Source organism: Chionomys nivalis, chromosome 10 (genome assembly GCF_950005125.1).
Source record: "Chionomys nivalis chromosome 10, mChiNiv1.1, whole genome shotgun sequence".
NCBI lineage: Eukaryota > Metazoa > Chordata > Mammalia > Rodentia > Cricetidae > Chionomys > Chionomys nivalis.
This window is the reverse complement of record NC_080095.1, coordinates 43,234,825-43,253,945: the sequence shown is the minus strand read 5'-3', so window position 1 is coordinate 43,253,945 and position 19,121 is coordinate 43,234,825. Positions and strand designations below refer to the sequence as shown.

The 19,121-nt window shown below is 39.2% G+C and overlaps 1 protein-coding gene across 3 annotated transcripts; it reads right to left on the bottom strand.

The window, feature by feature from the left end:
• Positions 1 to 403: 403 nt before the first annotated feature.
• Med6 (mediator complex subunit 6) lies at positions 404 to 18,059 on the bottom strand. Of its 3 annotated transcripts, none has more exons than XM_057782518.1 (8): positions 18,000 to 18,059; positions 14,163 to 14,322; positions 13,237 to 13,328; positions 11,229 to 11,311; positions 10,098 to 10,206; positions 6,855 to 6,970; positions 1,294 to 1,321; positions 404 to 803 (listed from the first exon to the last, which is right to left on the bottom strand). In XM_057782518.1, exons 1-8 carry the CDS (start codon positions 18,019 to 18,021, stop codon positions 673 to 675), a joined length of 741 nt encoding a protein of 246 aa, XP_057638501.1. In that variant the 5' UTR covers positions 18,022 to 18,059; the 3' UTR covers positions 404 to 672. The 3 variants fall into 3 exon arrangements, with proteins under 3 accessions (XP_057638501.1, XP_057638502.1, XP_057638503.1); XM_057782519.1 differs by lacking the exon at positions 18,000 to 18,059 and adding an exon at positions 17,736 to 17,893; XM_057782520.1 differs by lacking the exon at positions 6,855 to 6,970.
• Between the last annotated feature and the right edge of the window lie 1,062 nt (positions 18,060 to 19,121).

Genomic DNA, 19,121 nt, shown 5'->3' with positions numbered 1-19,121 from the left:
CCCAGTCTACGGACCATGCATATGGTATTATAACACAAACGAGGTCACTGCAGCCTTATATAAAATACAGAAAACTGGGAAAACTCCAGCACAGAAGTATTTAAGAAAACGGAGCTATAAATCTCGGTAATAATACTCAATACACTAGTAAACACCGGCAAGTGCTCATAACAGAATAACACAATAAAGAAAAAAATGTGAGAAAACTATTTAAAAAGGAAAACAAAGCAAACTGACAAGAGTCCATGGGATGATGATATCAATGAGCAAGTGTTTTCCTTTACCTCTCAATTATTCAATAAATATGTTATTGTAATACAGAGCAATATCCAAATACTACAAGACATGCTCAGTTACTGCATTGACATTTCTCCTCTCAGAGACAAGGAAAAGGCAGGATGAGTAATATATACAAATAACTTTATTGTTTTTAAGGATCTATATTGGTGTATCCATGAGTTAGGTGCACTGCCCACGTCCAGAAGAGGAAAGGTTACAAAAGATACGTAAGAAATATTCACATAGAAATCCTGGGAGAACGTCCTTTTGGAAAGAACAAGTGCTCCACACAAATAAGAGGGCTGCGATAGTGTTTTAAGACTCAAGAGCCTCCCACGGTGCTGAGGTATAGTGACTGACAAGGAGCTTGCCAGCTTCTTTCGTGTCCACTATTCACTGAAGTCTCATTCGTTTCTCAGGGGGACCTTTAGAGCTCACAGTCTGCTGAGCATTCTTCGTGCTCTCCTTCTCCTCGGATTTCACAGTTTCTGGTAGAGGCTCTGCCTCTTTCTTTGTCTGATCCACTAGCCATCAAAAGCAGTATTTGACAAAACGAAGGTGGAAGGAGAAATAAACACTGGTCAGTACTTACGGTTTACTCTTTTAAATTCATTTTGAATTGCTTATAAAGTTGAATATTTAGTTGTTTTTTCAGGCAAGCATATTTTAAAATTAATTTATAAGCCTAAATATTAATTAAATAATGCTAGGCAAACACATGGTATTAAAATAAGACATCATGTGTGAACAAGCCACAAAAAACGACTCTACGGCAACTGTTCTTTCTGAAGAAACCTACCATCAAATCACTGTGGCTTCTTTGCCCTTCCCCTTCTACCTAAACTCTACTTTTAAATGCTAGTATCGTTACCATAGAAACACTAAGTGCTAGCGATTCAAAGGAGTTCAAAGGTTAGGGGTGACAGCTCGTCTCGCATGCAGTTGCTGTTAGAACATTAAACATGGCCGCCTGATCTCACTTCAAGTTTAGTAAGAATAGCAGATGAACCATACCTGGGACAGGCTTTTCTCCAGACTTTTGCTAGGATTTGAAAAACAGGAAATGGGGGAAAGGAGAAGGAAAAGTCAAGTTAATGTTTCTTCTGAATTGTATAGTCTTAAATGACATACTTATGTAACTGCATAGTAAAATGACTTCATAAAGGACAATTATCATTTTATGGTCATGCACCATAAAAAGTGGGCCATTTTCTACTCTTCATTTCAAAAAAAGACACAAATCAAAACCGGAAGTCAGCCACAAAAATGATATACATCTAACAAGCTGTGTGCCTTCCCACAAAGGCTACAATAAAGAGAGTAGTCACGTAGAATCGAATGAGAAGAACTAAGAGAACCAGCAAACCTTCATAGACTTACCTGCTTAGAGAGCAGGGACTGTAAAAGAAAGGAAAATGAAGCCAGAACTGGTTTAATTCCCAACACTTGGGAGACAGAGGAAGGCAGACCTCCGAGAGTCTGAGGCCAGCCTGGTCTACAAAGTGAGTTCCATGGATAAACCCTTTGATTTTAAGTATGGCAGGCATGGGAACTCAGAAAAAAAAATTTTTTCTTTCCCCCAAAAATTTATTGAAAAAATTGATGGATTGATTTTTATTTTTACTTTTATTTTTTTTATTTTTCTATATATCTATATACCGTGTACATGCCTGGTGCCCAAGGAAGTCAGAAGAGGAGGTAAGATCCTTTGGAATTAGAGTTACAGATGGTTGTAAGCTGTTTAAGTAGGTGATGAAAACAAAACCCAGATCCTCTTTTTTAAAAAAAAAAAAAAAAAAAAGCAGCACGTGCTCTTAACTGCTCAGTCCAGATGGATCAGTGGTTTAAGATCATGTACTGCTGTTGCAGAGGACCAAAATCTGGTTCCAGGCACCCACACAGGGCAGCTTACAACTACATGGAACTCCAACTCAAGGGGATCAGGCGCCCTCTTCTGGCTCTTCTAAGCACTGCACCCACATACACAAAACTATATACAAATACATAATCTATTCTATTTTTAAAAAAGAATGCAAACTATCTTTTTTACATACCAATCCCAGTTCACACTCTCTCCTCTCCTTCCAACCCCTCCATTTACCCCACCCTCCATCCACTCCTCAGAGAGTGTAAGGCACATTGCTTTAGGGAAGGTCCAAGGCCCTCCCTACTATATCTAGGCTGAGCAAGGTATCCATCCAAAGAGAGAACAGATTCCCAAAAAGTCAGTACAAGCAGTAGGGATAAATTCCAGTGCCAGTGGCACCTCAGTCTGCCTCCTCGGTACAAATGTCACCCACATTTAGAGGGACTAGTTTGGTCCCATGCTGGTTCCTTCCCTGTCTGGCTGGAGTTGGTGAGCTCCCATTAGCTCAGATAAACTGTTTCAGCGGGTGTCCCCATCATGGTCTTGACCTCTTTGCTCACATTCTCACTCCCCCCACTCTTCAACTGGACTTTGAGAGCTCAGTACAGAGCTACCATGTAGGTCTCCACCTCTGTTTCCATCAGTTGCTGGATGAATAGAACTATGGTGACATTTAAGATATTCATCACTCTGACTACAGGGCAAGGCCAGTTTTGGCACCCTCTCCTGTATTGCTTAGGGTCTTAGCTAGGGTATCCTTGTCGATTCCTGGGAATTTCTCTAGTGCCAGGTTTCTTGCTAGCCCCATAATGGCTCCCTCAATCTCATAATGGCTCCCTCATATCTGTCCTTCCTCCATCTTATTTATCATGTTCCCTCAAGTCCTCCTCCCTCCCCTTCTCTTCCTCTTACGCCCTCACTTCTCCCCCACCCCCCCATGCTCCCAATTTCATCAGGGAATCTTATCTAGTTTCCCTTTCCAGGTGGATCTATGCATGCTTTTCTTAGGGTTGACCTTGTTATTTAGCTTTTCTAGGATCATGGACTAGTATCCACTTATAAGTGAGTACATACCATGTTCATCGTTCTGGGTCTGAGTAACGTCAATCAGGATGGTTTTTTTCTAGTTCCATCCATTTGCATGCAAATTTCAAGATGTTATTGTTTTTTACTGCTGAATACTACTCCATTATGAAAATGTACATTTTCTTTAACCATTCTGCTGTTGAGGGGAATCTAGGTTGTTTCCAGGTTCTGGCTATTATGAATAATGCTGCTATGAATATAGCTGAACAAATGTCCTTGAAGTATGATTAAGCATTCTTTGGGTATACACCCAGGAGTGGTACTGCTGGATGGACCTAAGAAACAAGTGATGTAGCTATCCTAAATCTAACAAAACAGACTTCAAACTAAAATCAACCAGAAGATATAAAGAAGGACACTTCATATTCATGACAGGAGCCATCAAGATGAAGTCTCAATCCTGAACATCTATCTATGCCTCAAATACAAGAGCACCCACATGTGTAAAAGAAACATTACTAAAGTTTAAATCGCAAATCAAACCCCACACACCAATAACAGGAGACTTCAATACCACACTCTCTCCCTTAATGGGCAGGTCAGTCAGACAGAAACTTAACAGAAAATAAGAGAACTAACGAATGTCATGACTCAAATAGACTTAACAGACATCTATAGAACATTCCACTCAACACAAAAGAATAAACCTCAGCACCTCATGGAACCTTCTTTAAAATTGATCACATACTTGGTAACAAAGCAAACCTCAACAACAACAAAAAATAGGAATAACTCCTGTATCTTATCGGATCACTAATTGCAGAAAGCCTATAAACTCATGAAAATTGAACAGTATTCAATTAAACCACCCCTGAGTCAAGGAAAAAATAAAAAAATTAAAGACTTCCTAGAATTCAACAAAAATAAAAAATAATTTTTTAAAAAAAAAATGATCTTAGGAAGTCTATTATTGCTGTGCTGTGGGACAATGGTTTGTACCCCGTCACTTATATTTTAAATAAGTGCTGATTGGCCAGTAGCCAGGTAGGAAGTATAAGCAAGGTGACCAGGTAGGAAGTAGAGGTGGGACAATGAGAATTCTGGAAAGAGGGGAGCACATTCTGCAGTTGTGACCCAGCCACAGAGCAAGCAAGATGTGACTGCCTCACCAAAAATGGTACCAAGCCACATGGCTAACATAGACAAGAATAATGGGCTAATATAGGTTACAAGAGTTAATAAGAAGCCTTAGCTAATGGGCCAATCAGTTTATAACTAATGTAGACCTCTATGTGATTTCTTTGAGACTTAATGACTGTGGGAACTGGGCAAGACAGAAAAACTCAGACAACAGAATGGTGCCCGATGTGTGGACAACTACATTCACATAAAGCCTGAGAAAGCTCGGGAAGTAATTCTAGACAGAAAAGAATAGAGTTAGGCATCGTTTATTGATAGTAGGATTTTCTCAGGTGGGCTCTGCTTGCTAGAGGCAAGCGCTCTCATTTAAGAGAGGCTTCCTGATTCAGCTTTAGCTGTAAAAACTTTGTAGCCCTTTTAAGAGGCTCTGCCACAAAACACTTAAATGGTGTTTATGAATAGCCTACAGCATGCTTCTTGGTGGCGGCATGGACCTTAAGACAACATAGAGCTGTAGCAATAAACATTGCTTCAGCCAGTACCTCCACCATGAAGCTAAGAAATGGGCTGGATCCAGCCATCAAAGCCATGGCTTTAATCCTAGCAATATTGCTTAACAAATTAAAGACTCATGTGGTCAAAAAAAAAAAAAAGAGATATACAGTAAAGAGATTCAAAGACAAAGAAAACTTCTAAATGGTTTACAGTGTGTTAAAAAAATATATGCAGGCTTGGAAGAGAAAAGAAAAAAGTTAAAGTCCTTAAAATAAAAAAGAAAGAAAGAGAATAGTTGGGTGTGCTGGCATACACCTTTCATCCCAACACTTGGGAGACAGGGGCAAGCAGACCTCTGTGAGTTCAAGGTGTAGTGGCACACACCTTTAATCACAGCCCTTGGGAGGCAGAGACAGGGAGATCTCTGTGAGTTCAAGGACAGCTTGGTCTACAGAGAGTTTCAGGACAAAGATACACAGAAACCCTATCTCAAAAAGCCAAAAATGTGTTATACACTTACATCACAACTCAACCTGAATGAGCTGTGCATGCAGGGCTCATGAGCCACGTGAATCTGGCGGTTAATGTACTGGACTGTAGCCCCGAAATAATTACACGGAAACTGTATTCTTTTGAACACTGCCTGGCCCATTAGTTCCAGCCTCTTATTGGCTAGCTCTTACATATTGATCTAACCCATTTCTAATATTCTGTGTAGCACCACGAGCTGGCTTACCAGGAAAGATCTTAACCTGTGTCTGTCTGGAGTGGGAGAATCATGGCGACTGCCTGACTCGGCTTCTTTCTCCCAGCATTCTGTTCTGTCTACTCTGCCTACCTAATGTTCTGTCCTATTAAAGGGCCAAGGCAGTTTCTTTATTTAACCAATAAAATTAACACAAAACAGAAGACTATCCCCCATCACTGGACAATGCAAATCTAGATGTTCTTCCCTCAGGCTATGCAGGAGAGATGGTGTACTCACAGAATAAATGACCAGCACACTTCATCTCAAACAGACCAGAGCAGCTTCCCACACCACACAGCTCTAACTCGTGTTTCCCTTGTTCTATCTTCAAGAACAGTTTATGAAATTTCTCTAAGCTAGCTGGGCAATGGTGGTGCAGACCTTTAATCCCAGTACTCGGGAGGCAGAGGCAGGTGGATCTTTGTGAGTTTGAGGCCAGCCTGGTCTACAAGAGCTAGTTCCAGGACAGGCACCAAAGCTACATGGAGAAACCCTGTCTCAGAAGACCAAAAAAAAAAAAAAAAACAACAACAACAAAATTTCTCCAAGCTAACTTTCTGATCTCATATCCCAACCTGTGCCTCTTCACCTCTTCACGATCACATAAGCATTATTATAGTAGCACTCTTCACTACCTTTAAAATTCCCTCAATCCTTCATAACAACAATCAACACGTCTATGAAAATACTCATTTCCACAAAGGAATTCTAAATTCCAGAATAACTGACATTAACATGGCCATGCATTCCATTTCTCAGTTGCTTGACTTCAAAAGCTCACGTGGTAGAATGGCAGGTGGATCTGCTACTGGATTACTTCTAAATCACTAAGTGTCATTACAAACTTTTAACACAGTGATAAGAGAACTCTATTACTACCTCAGCTTCCTCTCCTGACCATGCCAAACCCTCTACCCCTTTCTATTCCTTCCGCTCAGAGTCTTAACCCATTAACCTTTAAGAGCCTACATGTGATATATATTAGGCTGGGAATGCAGCAAGCAGAATGGAGAGCATGAGTTTCATATTTGAGGTTTGTCACAACTGATTATTCTTTCAGTAACCTTATGGATGAGAATATGATCTAAACACAGACCTCAATGCTCATATAGATTCAATAAGGAACAGAGAACAATGCTAAATGCATTCCTTTTACCCATTACCTCCATTAAGTCTTTTTAAACAATTCCTTCAGGGGTAATTCTTTTGCTAATAAAAAAAAACAATACTTTAAAATTATACTTAAAAGACTTTCCAATTAAAAATGTGTCAAATCAAAATTCATAACATTCTTATTACCTGAACAAATCTGGGTGGGAATTTTTGTCTGAGGTCAACAAGTAAAGCATCCACGCGCTGTCTCTGAAAAATAGAGCTTGGTTCTTCTTTCCTTTTGGCTTTAGGTTTGACTTTATCTAATAAAATATAAAATCCAAATCAACATACTGAAATACTCAAACCTTTATTTTAATAACACCTTTACTAAGACAACTCTTCAAATAAAACACAGCAAATATAAAAAAGAAGTTCCTAACTCTCCTTTACAAATGATGCTAAATTCTCATATTTCAAAAGCTGACATACCCCCCCCCCATCTCTTTTCGGTATTCAAGACAAGGTTTCTCTGTCACTTTGGAGCCTGTCCTGGAACTCCAGGCTGACCTTGAACTCAGAGATCTGCCTTTCTCTGCTTCCCAAGTACTGGGATTACAGGTGTGCAACACACTGACACGGGAGGTGATGTATGCTATGAGTATGTTTTATTGCCATTACTTAATAAAAAAAGGTGCTATGGGCCAATGGCTTAACAGAGGAAAGCCAGGCTGAAAGAGATAGATAGAGAGAAGGCAGAGTCAGGGAGAAGCCAAGTAGCTGTCACAGGAGACAGACGCTTTGCCGGTAGGCCATGACCTCATGGTAATGCACAGATTAATGAAAATGTGTTAGTTTAGGATATAAGATCTAGCTAGAAATACGCTTAAGCTATTGGTCAAACAATATTGCAAATAATATAGTTTCTGTGTGATTATTTGGGGTCTGAGTGACCAGGAAGGAAAGAACAGTGGCTTCTGACCACACCACCGCCTGGTCACACCTGTCTCTTAAAAGATATTTCAGTTTCAGTATTTAACACTGACTGAAGGACAAACAGTTCTGAGGTTAGCATTCTTCATAATTACCTAAATAACAATACATATTGGCTTGAAATTACTTTTGAGTATTTTAAGTGTACTGAATGATTTGATGTGCAATCTACTAAAGATAAATATAAAAGACAGGTTTTAGTTATTATACTCTGTTATAAAGACAGTAATTAAACCAGGCAAGAGAATTAGGAATTAAAGATCATCCTTAGCTATATAGCAAGCTCAAAGTTGACCTGCCTAGACTACACAAGGTCTGCCTCAAAAGACTGCAATTAGCTAGGGATGGTGATGCATATCTCTGTTCATCTTAGCACTTGGGAGGACGAGAACAGGAGAATTAAGGGTTCAAGGATACCCTGGGCTCCATATGGAGAGATTTTCTAAAACACATTCATTTATTCATTCCCATTCTCTCTGAAAAAAGCTAAACATTGTACTGAAAGGGAAAATTAGAAAACAAGATCATGAAGGCAAGCATAAAAAAGAATATGAAAGAAATTCTGAAGTTACATGTGTGATCTGCTCTGGCAGAGAGAACAGGGGTAGGGGGTGGATATAGGGACTTTCTTTACATGAAGGATTCCAAGTGACCATGCTCTAGACAACATAAGGTAGGTACAATTGTCCCTAGGTCAACTTTACTCCATTAACGCACACTTTCCTACAACAAACAGTACTGCCTATACCCAATATTAAGAATCAAAGTAACTTTATCTGAAGGCCACTACACAGCTCTGAATACTACATAAAGGCCATCTTTCCTACACCTTTATTATTCTCAAAAAAAGAAAATAAACTGATACAAACACATTTCTGGGCATAGGATTTTGGTAAAAGCAGGGCAAAAGAACAGTCATCGATTAGTATTCATGAGAACTAAAGAACCTAGGGTTATGACAGGTGCTAACATCCAAGAATTAGAAAGTCACCTAGGGTCAGTGAGAGGTACAGTGGACAAGGCACTGTACCTGAGACCTGAGTTTAATCCCAAAACACACATTAAAGGTAGATGTAGCATGAATTTTAATTGGTATTAACAATAAAAATCCAGAGTCAGATATAGGGGTTAATGCTAAAAGATCAGAGAAGCAGAGCTAGTTCTTACCTCTACCAAATCCTCAGATTGAATCCTGTCCCTAGGAATTCTCAGATGGAATGCTGTCTCTACGAAACCTCAGACTGAATGCTCTGAGCTCCTGTCTCCTCCCACCTCCTCCTGCCTTATATTCCTCTCTGCCCAGCCATATCATTTCTGTCTCCACCTCCCAGTGCTGAGATTAAAGGCCTATGATCCAAAGTACTGGGATAAAAAGGTATGAGCTCTGTTTCTCTTTGAAACTGGATCAATCTAGTGTAGTCCAGGGTGGCTTTGAACTCAAGAGATCTGTCTGCCTCTGCCTCCCAAGTGCTGGAATTAAAGATGTGTGCCACCGTTGCCTAGACTCTATGGCTAAAGTAGTGATTTAGTGTTGTGAGAATTCATTCAGCCAATAGCTGTTTGGGTACTGGCCCACTAGGGTGTGGGCTGAGGTACTATCAACACAGACGGAAAGCAAAAAGTGTGTTGTCTCTCTCTCTGTCTCTCTCTCAGCTGGTGGTCTGTTCATAGCTCCCAGCATCCACAGAGCAGAGGACCATAGCGTCTTTCTTATTTTGAGTGTTCCCTAATAAACATTTGTTATCCTTTATTATGGGCTCTTGTGGACCTCGTACACCTACAGCTTAGCTCTGGACTCTGATCTTCAGGCAAGCTTTATTTGTTAGATCACAAACAAAATAGCACCACAGGTGGATACAGAATACCAACTACAGAGTTGTCCAATATCCATACATGGAACACAAGCTTACATGCACATCACACACTTACTTACACACACAGATACACACAATGTCAAAAGACAGTCAGCAAACACCCTGATCAAACAGGGATATAACTTGGGAGTAAGTGCTTGCCTAGCACGCCTAAGGCCCTGGGCTTCATCCTTAAAACAACAGGAGAGGGAAAAAAGGAAAAAGAAGGGAGGGGGAGAAAAGGAGAGAACACAGTCTGGCCATCTGAAGAAAGGGCACCAAGAATAGTATCTCATCTCCTGACTTTGAAGACTAGAGGGCTCAACGGTTCCAAATTCCAAGGCAACCCAAGAAGTAAAAAATACCTTTGCTCACTCATCACCAGTTTCTCCTCGTTATGTGCCAAATATTTGAAAACTTTACATCTTTTACAAATCTTATGGACATGTGACCTCATGGGCAAAACTAACAACTGTTCTGATGTCACTATCGCTGCACCTATGACATGAACACAGGAGCAGTAATGCCATCATCTGAGAGATTAAAGCCTATCTCAGTAATGTCGGCACAAACTGTTTTGGGAGGGCCTAGGCACTCTACTTACCTTGCTCTTCATGATCTTTGAAGTGCCACCAATAACCTTTGGAAGGATGATAGCGACAGTATGACATAGCTTCATCAAAAGCTGACTGAATACCATGTACTGCGGTAAGCTTGGAAAACAAAACAACAACCAACAAATTCTAAATCTCTCATGAGGTCGAGTAAAATGTCCTAAGTAAATATAAAATATTACATATGCAAAGATAATAATTCCCTGTTTTCAGAATCTAGATTACCATTTGACTGGAGTTGTAAATAGCCATATCCCTTACATAAAATAATTAGCATTTCTATGTAAACTATAAATTCTCCAATAGTCTTTAAATCATCTCTAGATTACTTACAAGCATAAGTACTGTACAAACAGCTGTTACAATGTATTGTTTAGGGAATAATAAAAAGGGCAACAAAAATAATAGCAGAGGTGCAGTTTTCTTCCAAGTGTTTTTTGTTTTTTGGTTTTTTTTGGTTTTTCGAGACAGGGTTTCTCTGTGGTTTTGGAGCCTGTCCTGGAACTAGCTCTTGTAGACCAGGCTGGTCTCGAACTCACAGAGATCCGCCTGCCTCTGCCTCCCAAGTGCTGGGATTAAAGGCGTGCGCCACCACCGCCCGGCCTCTTCCAAGTGTTTTTATGCATATTACTAATGATGTGGAGCCTACAGCTCTTCAGACTCTATGTATTAGCACTGACTTGACCCAGAGTAAGTGCTCAAAACCCTTTAACAGTCAACATTTTATACCAGCTTACACAAAGCAGAATAGGGTATCTCGTTTAGAAGTTTGCATTCATGTTCAAAGAATGTAGAAAAAAATAACCAACGTGTACAGGCACACATCTGGAATCTTAGGACTTAAAAGATGGAGGCAGTGGGACCAGGGGTTTAAAGCCATCTTTGGACACATAATGAGTCCAAGGCTACTGTCTTAAAGAAAAAGATAAAATAAGGGAAGGGAAGGGAAGGCAAAGGAAAAGAAAGGAAGGGAAAGGAAGGGAGGGAGAAGGAAGGGGAAGGGAGGGAGAGGGGAAGGGAAGGGAAGGGAAGAAAAGGAAGGAAGGCAAAGGAAAGGGTGAGGGAGAATAGGAAGAAAGGGAGGTAGGCAGGTAGATGTGTAGGTAGGTGAAGACACATACCACTCTGGAGTTTATCACTGATCCCAAGTCTGGTGCCTGATAGATGACTCCAGCGATGATATAGTAATCAGCCAGTGGGATGACTAAAGCAGCAGGAAAAAATGCTTAGAAACACATCTTGGACACAAACTGCTAAAAAACGGTATTTTCATAGAACAAACTAAACTTTGGCACTTTACTATATGGAACTTTAAGGCCTTGCAATTTCTCTCCAAGTACGCAGTATGGGAAAACAGTCATACTGTTCATATATGTTACCTAGGATTGTTAACAGTTGAGTACTTCCATGCAGTTCCACCCACAAAGCCTAAAGAGTTTACTCTCTGCACTTCACAGAAAACATACAGGACTTCTCAAATCCCAGGCACATCTGAATCAAGTTTAATCAGTCCAATGTATCTTAAGATTATTATTACTTTTTTTTTTTTTTTTTTTTTTTTGGATTTTCAAGACAGGGTTTCTCCGTAGCTTTTGGTTCCTGTCCTAGAACTAGTTATTCTAGACCAGGCTGGCCTCAAACCCACAGAGATCCGCCTGTCTCTGCCTCCCGAGTGCTGGGATTAAAGGCGTGCGCCACCACCACCCGTGCATCTTAAGATTATTAAAATGAGATTATTACTAGGTCCATGTATAGATACATAGCACATTTCAGCAAAGCCAATGCTATCAGTCAACCAAACTGGGACATAAGACTGAAGAACACGAGAGACTTAGAGACCAGAGTGAAGATATCTGATGCACTACACTTGCGACTGAGTCCCAGGACTGAGTCCTAAGGGCAAAGACAACTCTACTGAGCTTGATACCATCTTGTGTCATCACTATATCCTGAATGTTCTCAAGGAGCCTTGTTTATTATCTACGGTTCTGTTTTTCTCTATAGAGACTCTATACCTTTCATTTGGAAAGAAGACTTGAATTCTGAACTATAACTTCTTTGGCAAGTTACTCTCTGGTATCAAAAGGACCCAGGGAAAAGGATGTCCCCCAAGTGTCTTTATGTACAGGATCTACTTGAGAGATGTCTCTCAGCAATACCACCTTGCTTTTCTACTTTGAATAATCTCTTCTGCAATGAGACTCTTTTAAAAATCTTGAAGTGCCCATCATCACTGAAGTATATGCCTCAGCTCTGATTCAAAAGCAAATCTGAACACATTTACTCTTCAATGTTGTTTCCTAAGCAAATATTCATTTGGTAGTAAAACCCAGGTAAGATTTTTGGTTGAATGTGTCATTTGAAGATAACTCAGTAGATCCTCTATGGATTTAATAAAACTATATAGGCCATGTCTTTTATAAAGTATTAACTCAGAGACTGAGAGGAAATGAAAGTTATTCAGGAGGCTCAAGGTCCAGTGGAAATTCAACAACCGTGCTCACAGGAAGAGCTGAACTATCTGACTTCCAGTGCTAATAGAGCTTTTGATATACTTCTTAATTGTAGCTACACCTGCATGCCCAACCAAAACGTACACCATGAATATGGTGGGAACTGTTTCCTCCTAGGAGTCTTCAACTCTAGTGGGCAGAAAACGCCTAAGTGATCAGTCCTCAAAAAAAGCCTTAGGCTCACAATTTCAAATGGCTTCCCGTAATAGAAATATGTATGATGTATGTATGTGTATACTTATATATGTATGTATTGCATCATCTTATGCTGACTAAAAAGCACATTTGGTATGGATCCTCAAGAGATACTGATTCCTACAAAGTCTTTTCCTGTAGTTTATCTACTGTGTAGCCTTACCAGGAAACCATAATGAATTCTGGCCATGAGTACAATAGATGCTGAGTCTGATGAGTACATCCCTACAAGTACTGGATATATATGTAGTTTATGGGACCTACAGAAACAGAACTCAGTGCAAAAAACAAACAAACAAACAAACAAAAAAGGCCTAACATACCAGTTCCTGAATGGTACACCAAAATAAAATAAACCCCTTCTTTAAAAACAAAATAAAGCACACAGGTTAGAAAGTAAACAAACTGTAGTGTCTTGTACCTTGAGCAGGGGACTGCCGCTGTTGCTTCCGAATGATGAAAAGAATGGGCTCTTGAGCATGTAAAAGGATGTACTCAACTCCAACCATCTGACTGCAATGGAGACACAAAGAGATCTATGAATGATTCCTAAAACTTTGTAGGACACTTAAATTACCAAATAAATTGCAACAGCAGTGTAAAAAGGGGACTAAAATTGCTTATGATTAATGTTAATAGTTGGCTATTGAATAAAACCAGCTATTTTCCTAGACAGTTTGATGTGGGATTCCCCTCTGTATGTTTTATTACCATTGGTTAATAAAGAAGCTGCTTTGGCATATAACAGGGTAGAATAAAGTCAGGCAGGAAATCCGAACAGAGATATATAAAGTAGGAGGAGTCAAGGAGAAAGACACCCGCCAAAACCTTACTAGTAGGCCACAATCTTGTGGAGATACAGATTAATAGAAATGGGCTAATTTAAGATGTAAGCGTTAGTTAATAAAAAGCTTGACCTAGTAGGCCAAGCAGTGTTGTAACTAATAAAGTTTCTGTGTGTGATTATTCGAATCTAGGCGGCCAGGAAACGTAAGAGCAGCCTCCATCTACAACAGTTGTTATATAAACTAAAATGTGGGTTTTTATACAAATTTATACATTTATAAAATCCATAAAAATTCATGAATTTAAATTTGTTTTAGTAACAATATGCTTAAAACTACAATAAGTTACCTTTAACAGCTATAATTACATTATAGCAAGAGTTATTTAAAATATAGTAACTAAACTTTATAAAACCACTGAGCCATCTCCCCAGCCTAAAACTTTTGGTTTTCCTTCCAAAGGTTTAACAGTGTCTGTCACCAATCACCACACACAGGTAAAATGACCAATCACCGCAAAATCTCTAGTTGGCAAAGGTGTTACCTTCTTAAAACAACTTACTTCAAGTGCTCTAATGTTAGCCTCTGCATCTTGACCACTTCATTATTACACGTCCTGTCATAAAAAGGATTGCTTCTTTCTGAAAAGTAATCTAGAACACTACCACTGTTCAAAATGGGGATCCAAGAGCTATCAACCCAAGAGATTCCCAGCAGGTTATCTATAGGAAAGAAACAAAAGAATTAGAAACAATGAATTACCTAATACAATGAATATCTACTATGTGTTATGAATTAATGATATAGACTCTGCCCTTCGTACTCATAGTTTTGGCTGTGAGTCTAGCCTTTAACAGGTGAGCCATTTCTCCAGCCCAGGCCTATATACTCAACAGTCTAACAGAAGACAGAAACATGAAAAAAAGAACACAGTAAGGACTATAGTAAAGTTAGGTATAGACTAATTGTAAAAAGGCAAATGAAGGAACAAAAACACTTTCCAGAAGAAATGAAAATTACTTTTTCATGGGGCAGGAGGTGGCTTCTGCACTGTGTTAAAGAAGAGAGGCTCACCATCAAGAAATGGAGAGTAAACTATTTCCCAGCAGAGAAAACTCATACAAAGTACTAAAAGATAAAATATATTGTTTATATATTTTGATTTTGAATAGTTTGATTGGGTAACAAAATGTTAAGATCTAGATATTAAGACTAGAAATTTCCAAAGGTTTTAAATGACTCAAAATTTTCCAAACACACCCACAACCACCAGTTTAACTGGCAAGCAAAGAATGTTAGGGAACTTCTATGAGAGACAAGAGGTGAAGGATTTAAAAGTTAAGAGGCAAATGGTGAGTAAAGTCCCCTTTTCATAGCCATAATATTTCAGATTCAGAGTAGAATTAAATCTTAATTTTTAAAAAGACATGGTTAGATCCAGAAACAGTGAAGACCTTCAGGTCATAGCACTCTAGGAGGCTAAGACAGGAGGATCAAGAGATTGAGGCCAGCTTGGGCTATATACGATCCTGTCTCAAAAGACACTGAGTTAATTTTCTATAACTAAAGAGTTTTACTGTGCACTGACTATGATGATGATGTTTCATATCAGTACCTACAAAACATCACTAGAGTTAAGTTATAAACATCATAATGCTTATATAATACCGGTTGAAAAGCTTCACCTCTTCTATACAGCTACCCTGGGCATCTCTGAAGAAGTCAGATCTAACTTAAGGTGACAAGTGCAAAATGAATCAAATGTAAAAAAGTTGTGACATGTAAAAAAATTTAAAAAATGAATTGTGCTTTATGTGTTCTAAAATAAAGGAGACAAACAGATGACATATGCTAACAAAGATTATACCAACCATCTATATCTATCTGAATATAGATATAGAAATATACACACATATGTTACATACATATGTATATAAAGATAGATAAAGTCATAGTCAAAATATACAAAAACAGAAACTGTTTTCAGAAAAAAATATCTCTTCTAATGAAAAGAAACAAAGGGAAACCATGACTAAGATTTTAATTCTCTAGTTCTAACAATTTTATTTACTGTAAAACATCCATTTCTTTAAGCTATTTTAGGAGATTGACTTTTTTCCCTTAAAAATCTTTCTTATGCCTTATCTTTATGACATTTACCAGGCAGAACCCATTTCATACCCATATCTATTAACAGTCAATAGGTAAGATCTTTAATTACACGTACAACATTATGTGTTAGATGTTGGGCACACTGTAACCCAATAATTGTTAACTGTGACAGTGGTAGTGGTGATCTTTTCTCTGCTCTTATGGCAATTTTAATACACTGTTATTACTAATTCTTGTATCATAACCAGAAACTCTGAAATGTGCTCCCACTAAGTTGTAAGTTTTTATTCAGCAGAAAAATACTCATCAAATGCTTACAATTCATGACTGAAGGCCAAGACTAGTATGATTTACTCTACTAATCAATATTTTTGTTGCTGTTGTTGTGTACCCCCTGCTCTGCTTTCCATCAGCAGCTGTCTTAGGAGACTGAATCTTGGAAGACTGTTCTGTAAACGGATGGACAGTTTATACCTTCAGGTCCATGAATGCTTTGGGAGTCTATGAATGTCTGGAATCCTACTGCCAAAATTGGATGCGTTCATACATGTTATGTAAAGGGAAGTAGGGGGTTTGTAGACAACAATAAACCTTCAAAGCAGCCCAGTTAATCACAGATCTTTATCAATCAGTTTAAACAGCATCCTGTATCCAAGGACATTCACCTACAAAATACTTAACTGGAATGAAAAGTACAGTCTTTGACTGGAAAAAAAAATGTATTTGTCCCATTCAAGATAACCTGTGATCACAAGTTAATAAATATAACTACTATCAAATCAAACAGATTCAGTCACATCTCACAAATGTAGTTTTCCAAACTATCTGCAATTTTAATACATTCCGGGAAAGTCTTTTAAAGTTTTTTAAACTCTACCCTTGCCCCCATACACTATTCTCTGCAGAGAAAATTACCTAATAAATAAATACATAAATTAAAAGAAAGACAGATAGAACATGCCATCCCCATTTGATCAAAACTCTGCAGTGACTACGTCTTACTCAGAGGAGATAAACCTTACCCTACCCTACAATACTTCTCTAATTTATCTTCCCGCACCTTCTCACTCTACTTCTGGTGATCCCAGCTTCTCTGCCTTTTCTGTAAACAGCAAACATATTATAATGATACTAACAAATCCAAATAATAAGTAAAACATTAAAAATTATAAATAATCAAATATGGGATCATAGACTACATTTTTCTCCTTTCATTTATTAGCAAGATAGCGTGGTGAACAGCTACCAGCTTAGCACTCAGCAATATTCCACTGATAAACTTGAAATTCTTCACAACGGAAGACAGGTAAAAATGTGGTCCAGAAATACTCATAACCACTACTTAAGTAACTACACATAAACTAGTTGGAACCTGAGTTCACCTAAGATAACAACAGATATCTCAAAAGATATTTCATTTAAAAAACGAAACACGCCGGGCGGTGGAGGCGCACGCCTTTAATCCCAGCACTCGGGAGGCAGAGGCAGGAGGATCTCTGTGAGTTCGAGGCCAGACTGGTCTACAGGAGCTAGTTCCAGGACAGGCTGCAAAGCTACAGAGAAACCCTGTCTCGAAAAACCAAAAGAAAAAGAAAAAAGAAAAAACGAAACATGCTGATTCCAGTAACTCTAATTAATTAAACCCAATAAACATACACACCATGGAAGTAGGTAGTGAACTTACTTGTTGGGAAGAAAGGGTTCAGCGGGAGTGGGGAGGATAAAGGAGGGTAATGGGCGGTTTATATGATTAAAACGCAGTATATGAATGTATAAAATCGTCAAGAAAAAACAAAATATATACGAACAAAGCAAGCATGCTACCCGAGAACAAGAAGCAATGAAGACGTTGCATCTCAATTTATTTATTCTCTGACTCAACAAAAATGACAATACCGCTACAGCCTACCGAAGATAACTACCGAATGATATATAAAAAGTATTATAGACTAAAAATTCAAACATTAATACGAAGACTTGGGGTTTTCTGTCCCGGGATCCGTGGGATAGGATCAGTACTTACCTTATTCCACTTCTCTCTTCCCAAAAGCTATCCCTTGACCCCGATAACGCCCCAGCATTGTGGCAGATAAGGCCAAAACTGTTTCTAACGCTTCCGTTTCGGCTCTTTTAACGAGACTCGTCAGAATACGGAAAAGCTTAGACAACTTTTCGTCAAATTAGAGCCTTACGTTGTCCAGAAGCCACTCAAAAGGACTTGCGAGACCTCATAAAAGGGTGTGAAGCTGACCTCGGCGAGCTATAAAGCCCCAGTAGAATAAATTACCTCGGATATCCACCGCCGCCATAATTCCAAAAGCGCTCGTAGAGCTTCCTTCCGGCGCACCGTAACGGTAATGAGTGCCGCGACGGAAGCGGCGGGTTGACGACCGTACGGGAAGCAAGGAGGGCAAACTTATTCTCGCAAGCGTGGGGACGGATGTGGGAGGGAGTAGGAGCTAGTGAAAGGAGCCGAATTAAAGTTTTGCTATTGGACACCTACAAAGAGGAGAAAAGCGAGGCAACCAGTGGCGACCGAGAGGTGGAAGAGGTGGGGCCCACAGAAGAGAGCCGGGAATTAGGGAAGGGCAGGACCTGTAGACTCTGGTAGATCTTTACTAGAGAAAGGAGAGGGTGGCGTTGCGGTGCCTGCCAAGCTGGAACCCGCTGAGTCTGGAGGAACAGAAAGACAAAAAAAAAAAAAAAAAAAAAAAAAAAGGGAAAGCGTCAAAGCATCAGGACAGAACAGCGGGGAAAGTAATTCTATTTAGAGGTAAAGAGATTGAACCCTCATGCACACCGCTGATATTCTAAAATTCTCCTGTAAACCGAGTCTAAGAGCCAAGTGGATAGCAAATTTGGAGCCAGCTTGGATTACATAGACAGTATTTTCAAAATAATAAAAACACCTCATGTGTATATAAACAAGCCGTTATTTAACAAATAATTCAAAAGTCTTTGGCTTGCCCTTGTTGGCTGAGCCCATTAAAAAACTAAACCAATTAAAAACCTGAGTTAATTTATGAATAAATTTTGCAAAATAGGAAGTGCTTCTGAGGTAAACTATTAAGAAGATTAAGGGAAAAGGAATGCCCCGAGTAGTGTCTGCTTTCCAGGTGGTCTGAAACAGGGAACAATTCTGTGTTGTGGAGAAGGCATGGAAAACAATAGAAGGACTTTCTGTGTCTAATGTGACTTTATAAAAGCAAAATGACGGAGATGCCTGCAAACAAGACAGACTCCCAAGATCTGAAGGAAGGAGCCTATATTTTCAAAACTAAGTACTACCAAGCTCCCGCTCCCAGCATTTAACCATAACCAACAAGTAAGCCGGGGGACTACTTGTAGACCACTTACAGACCAAAAAAATAGCCCATTTTAAATCTCAGTGTAATAAAGGTATATTTCT

Excerpts from the sequence above, each read along its gene's own strand:
- Med6 (XM_057782518.1), bottom strand. The coding sequence starts at position 18,021 with ATGGCGGCGGTGGATATCCGAG. Across the intron at positions 11,312-13,236 it reads GCGGCAGTCCCCTGCTCAAG|TCATCCCACTGGCTGATTAC; the intron begins GTACAAGACACT and ends CTGCTGCTTTAG. Across the intron at positions 804-1,293 it reads TGGAGAAAAGCCTGTCCCAG|TGGATCAGACAAAGAAAGAG; the intron begins GTATGGTTCATC and ends TTTGATGGCTAG.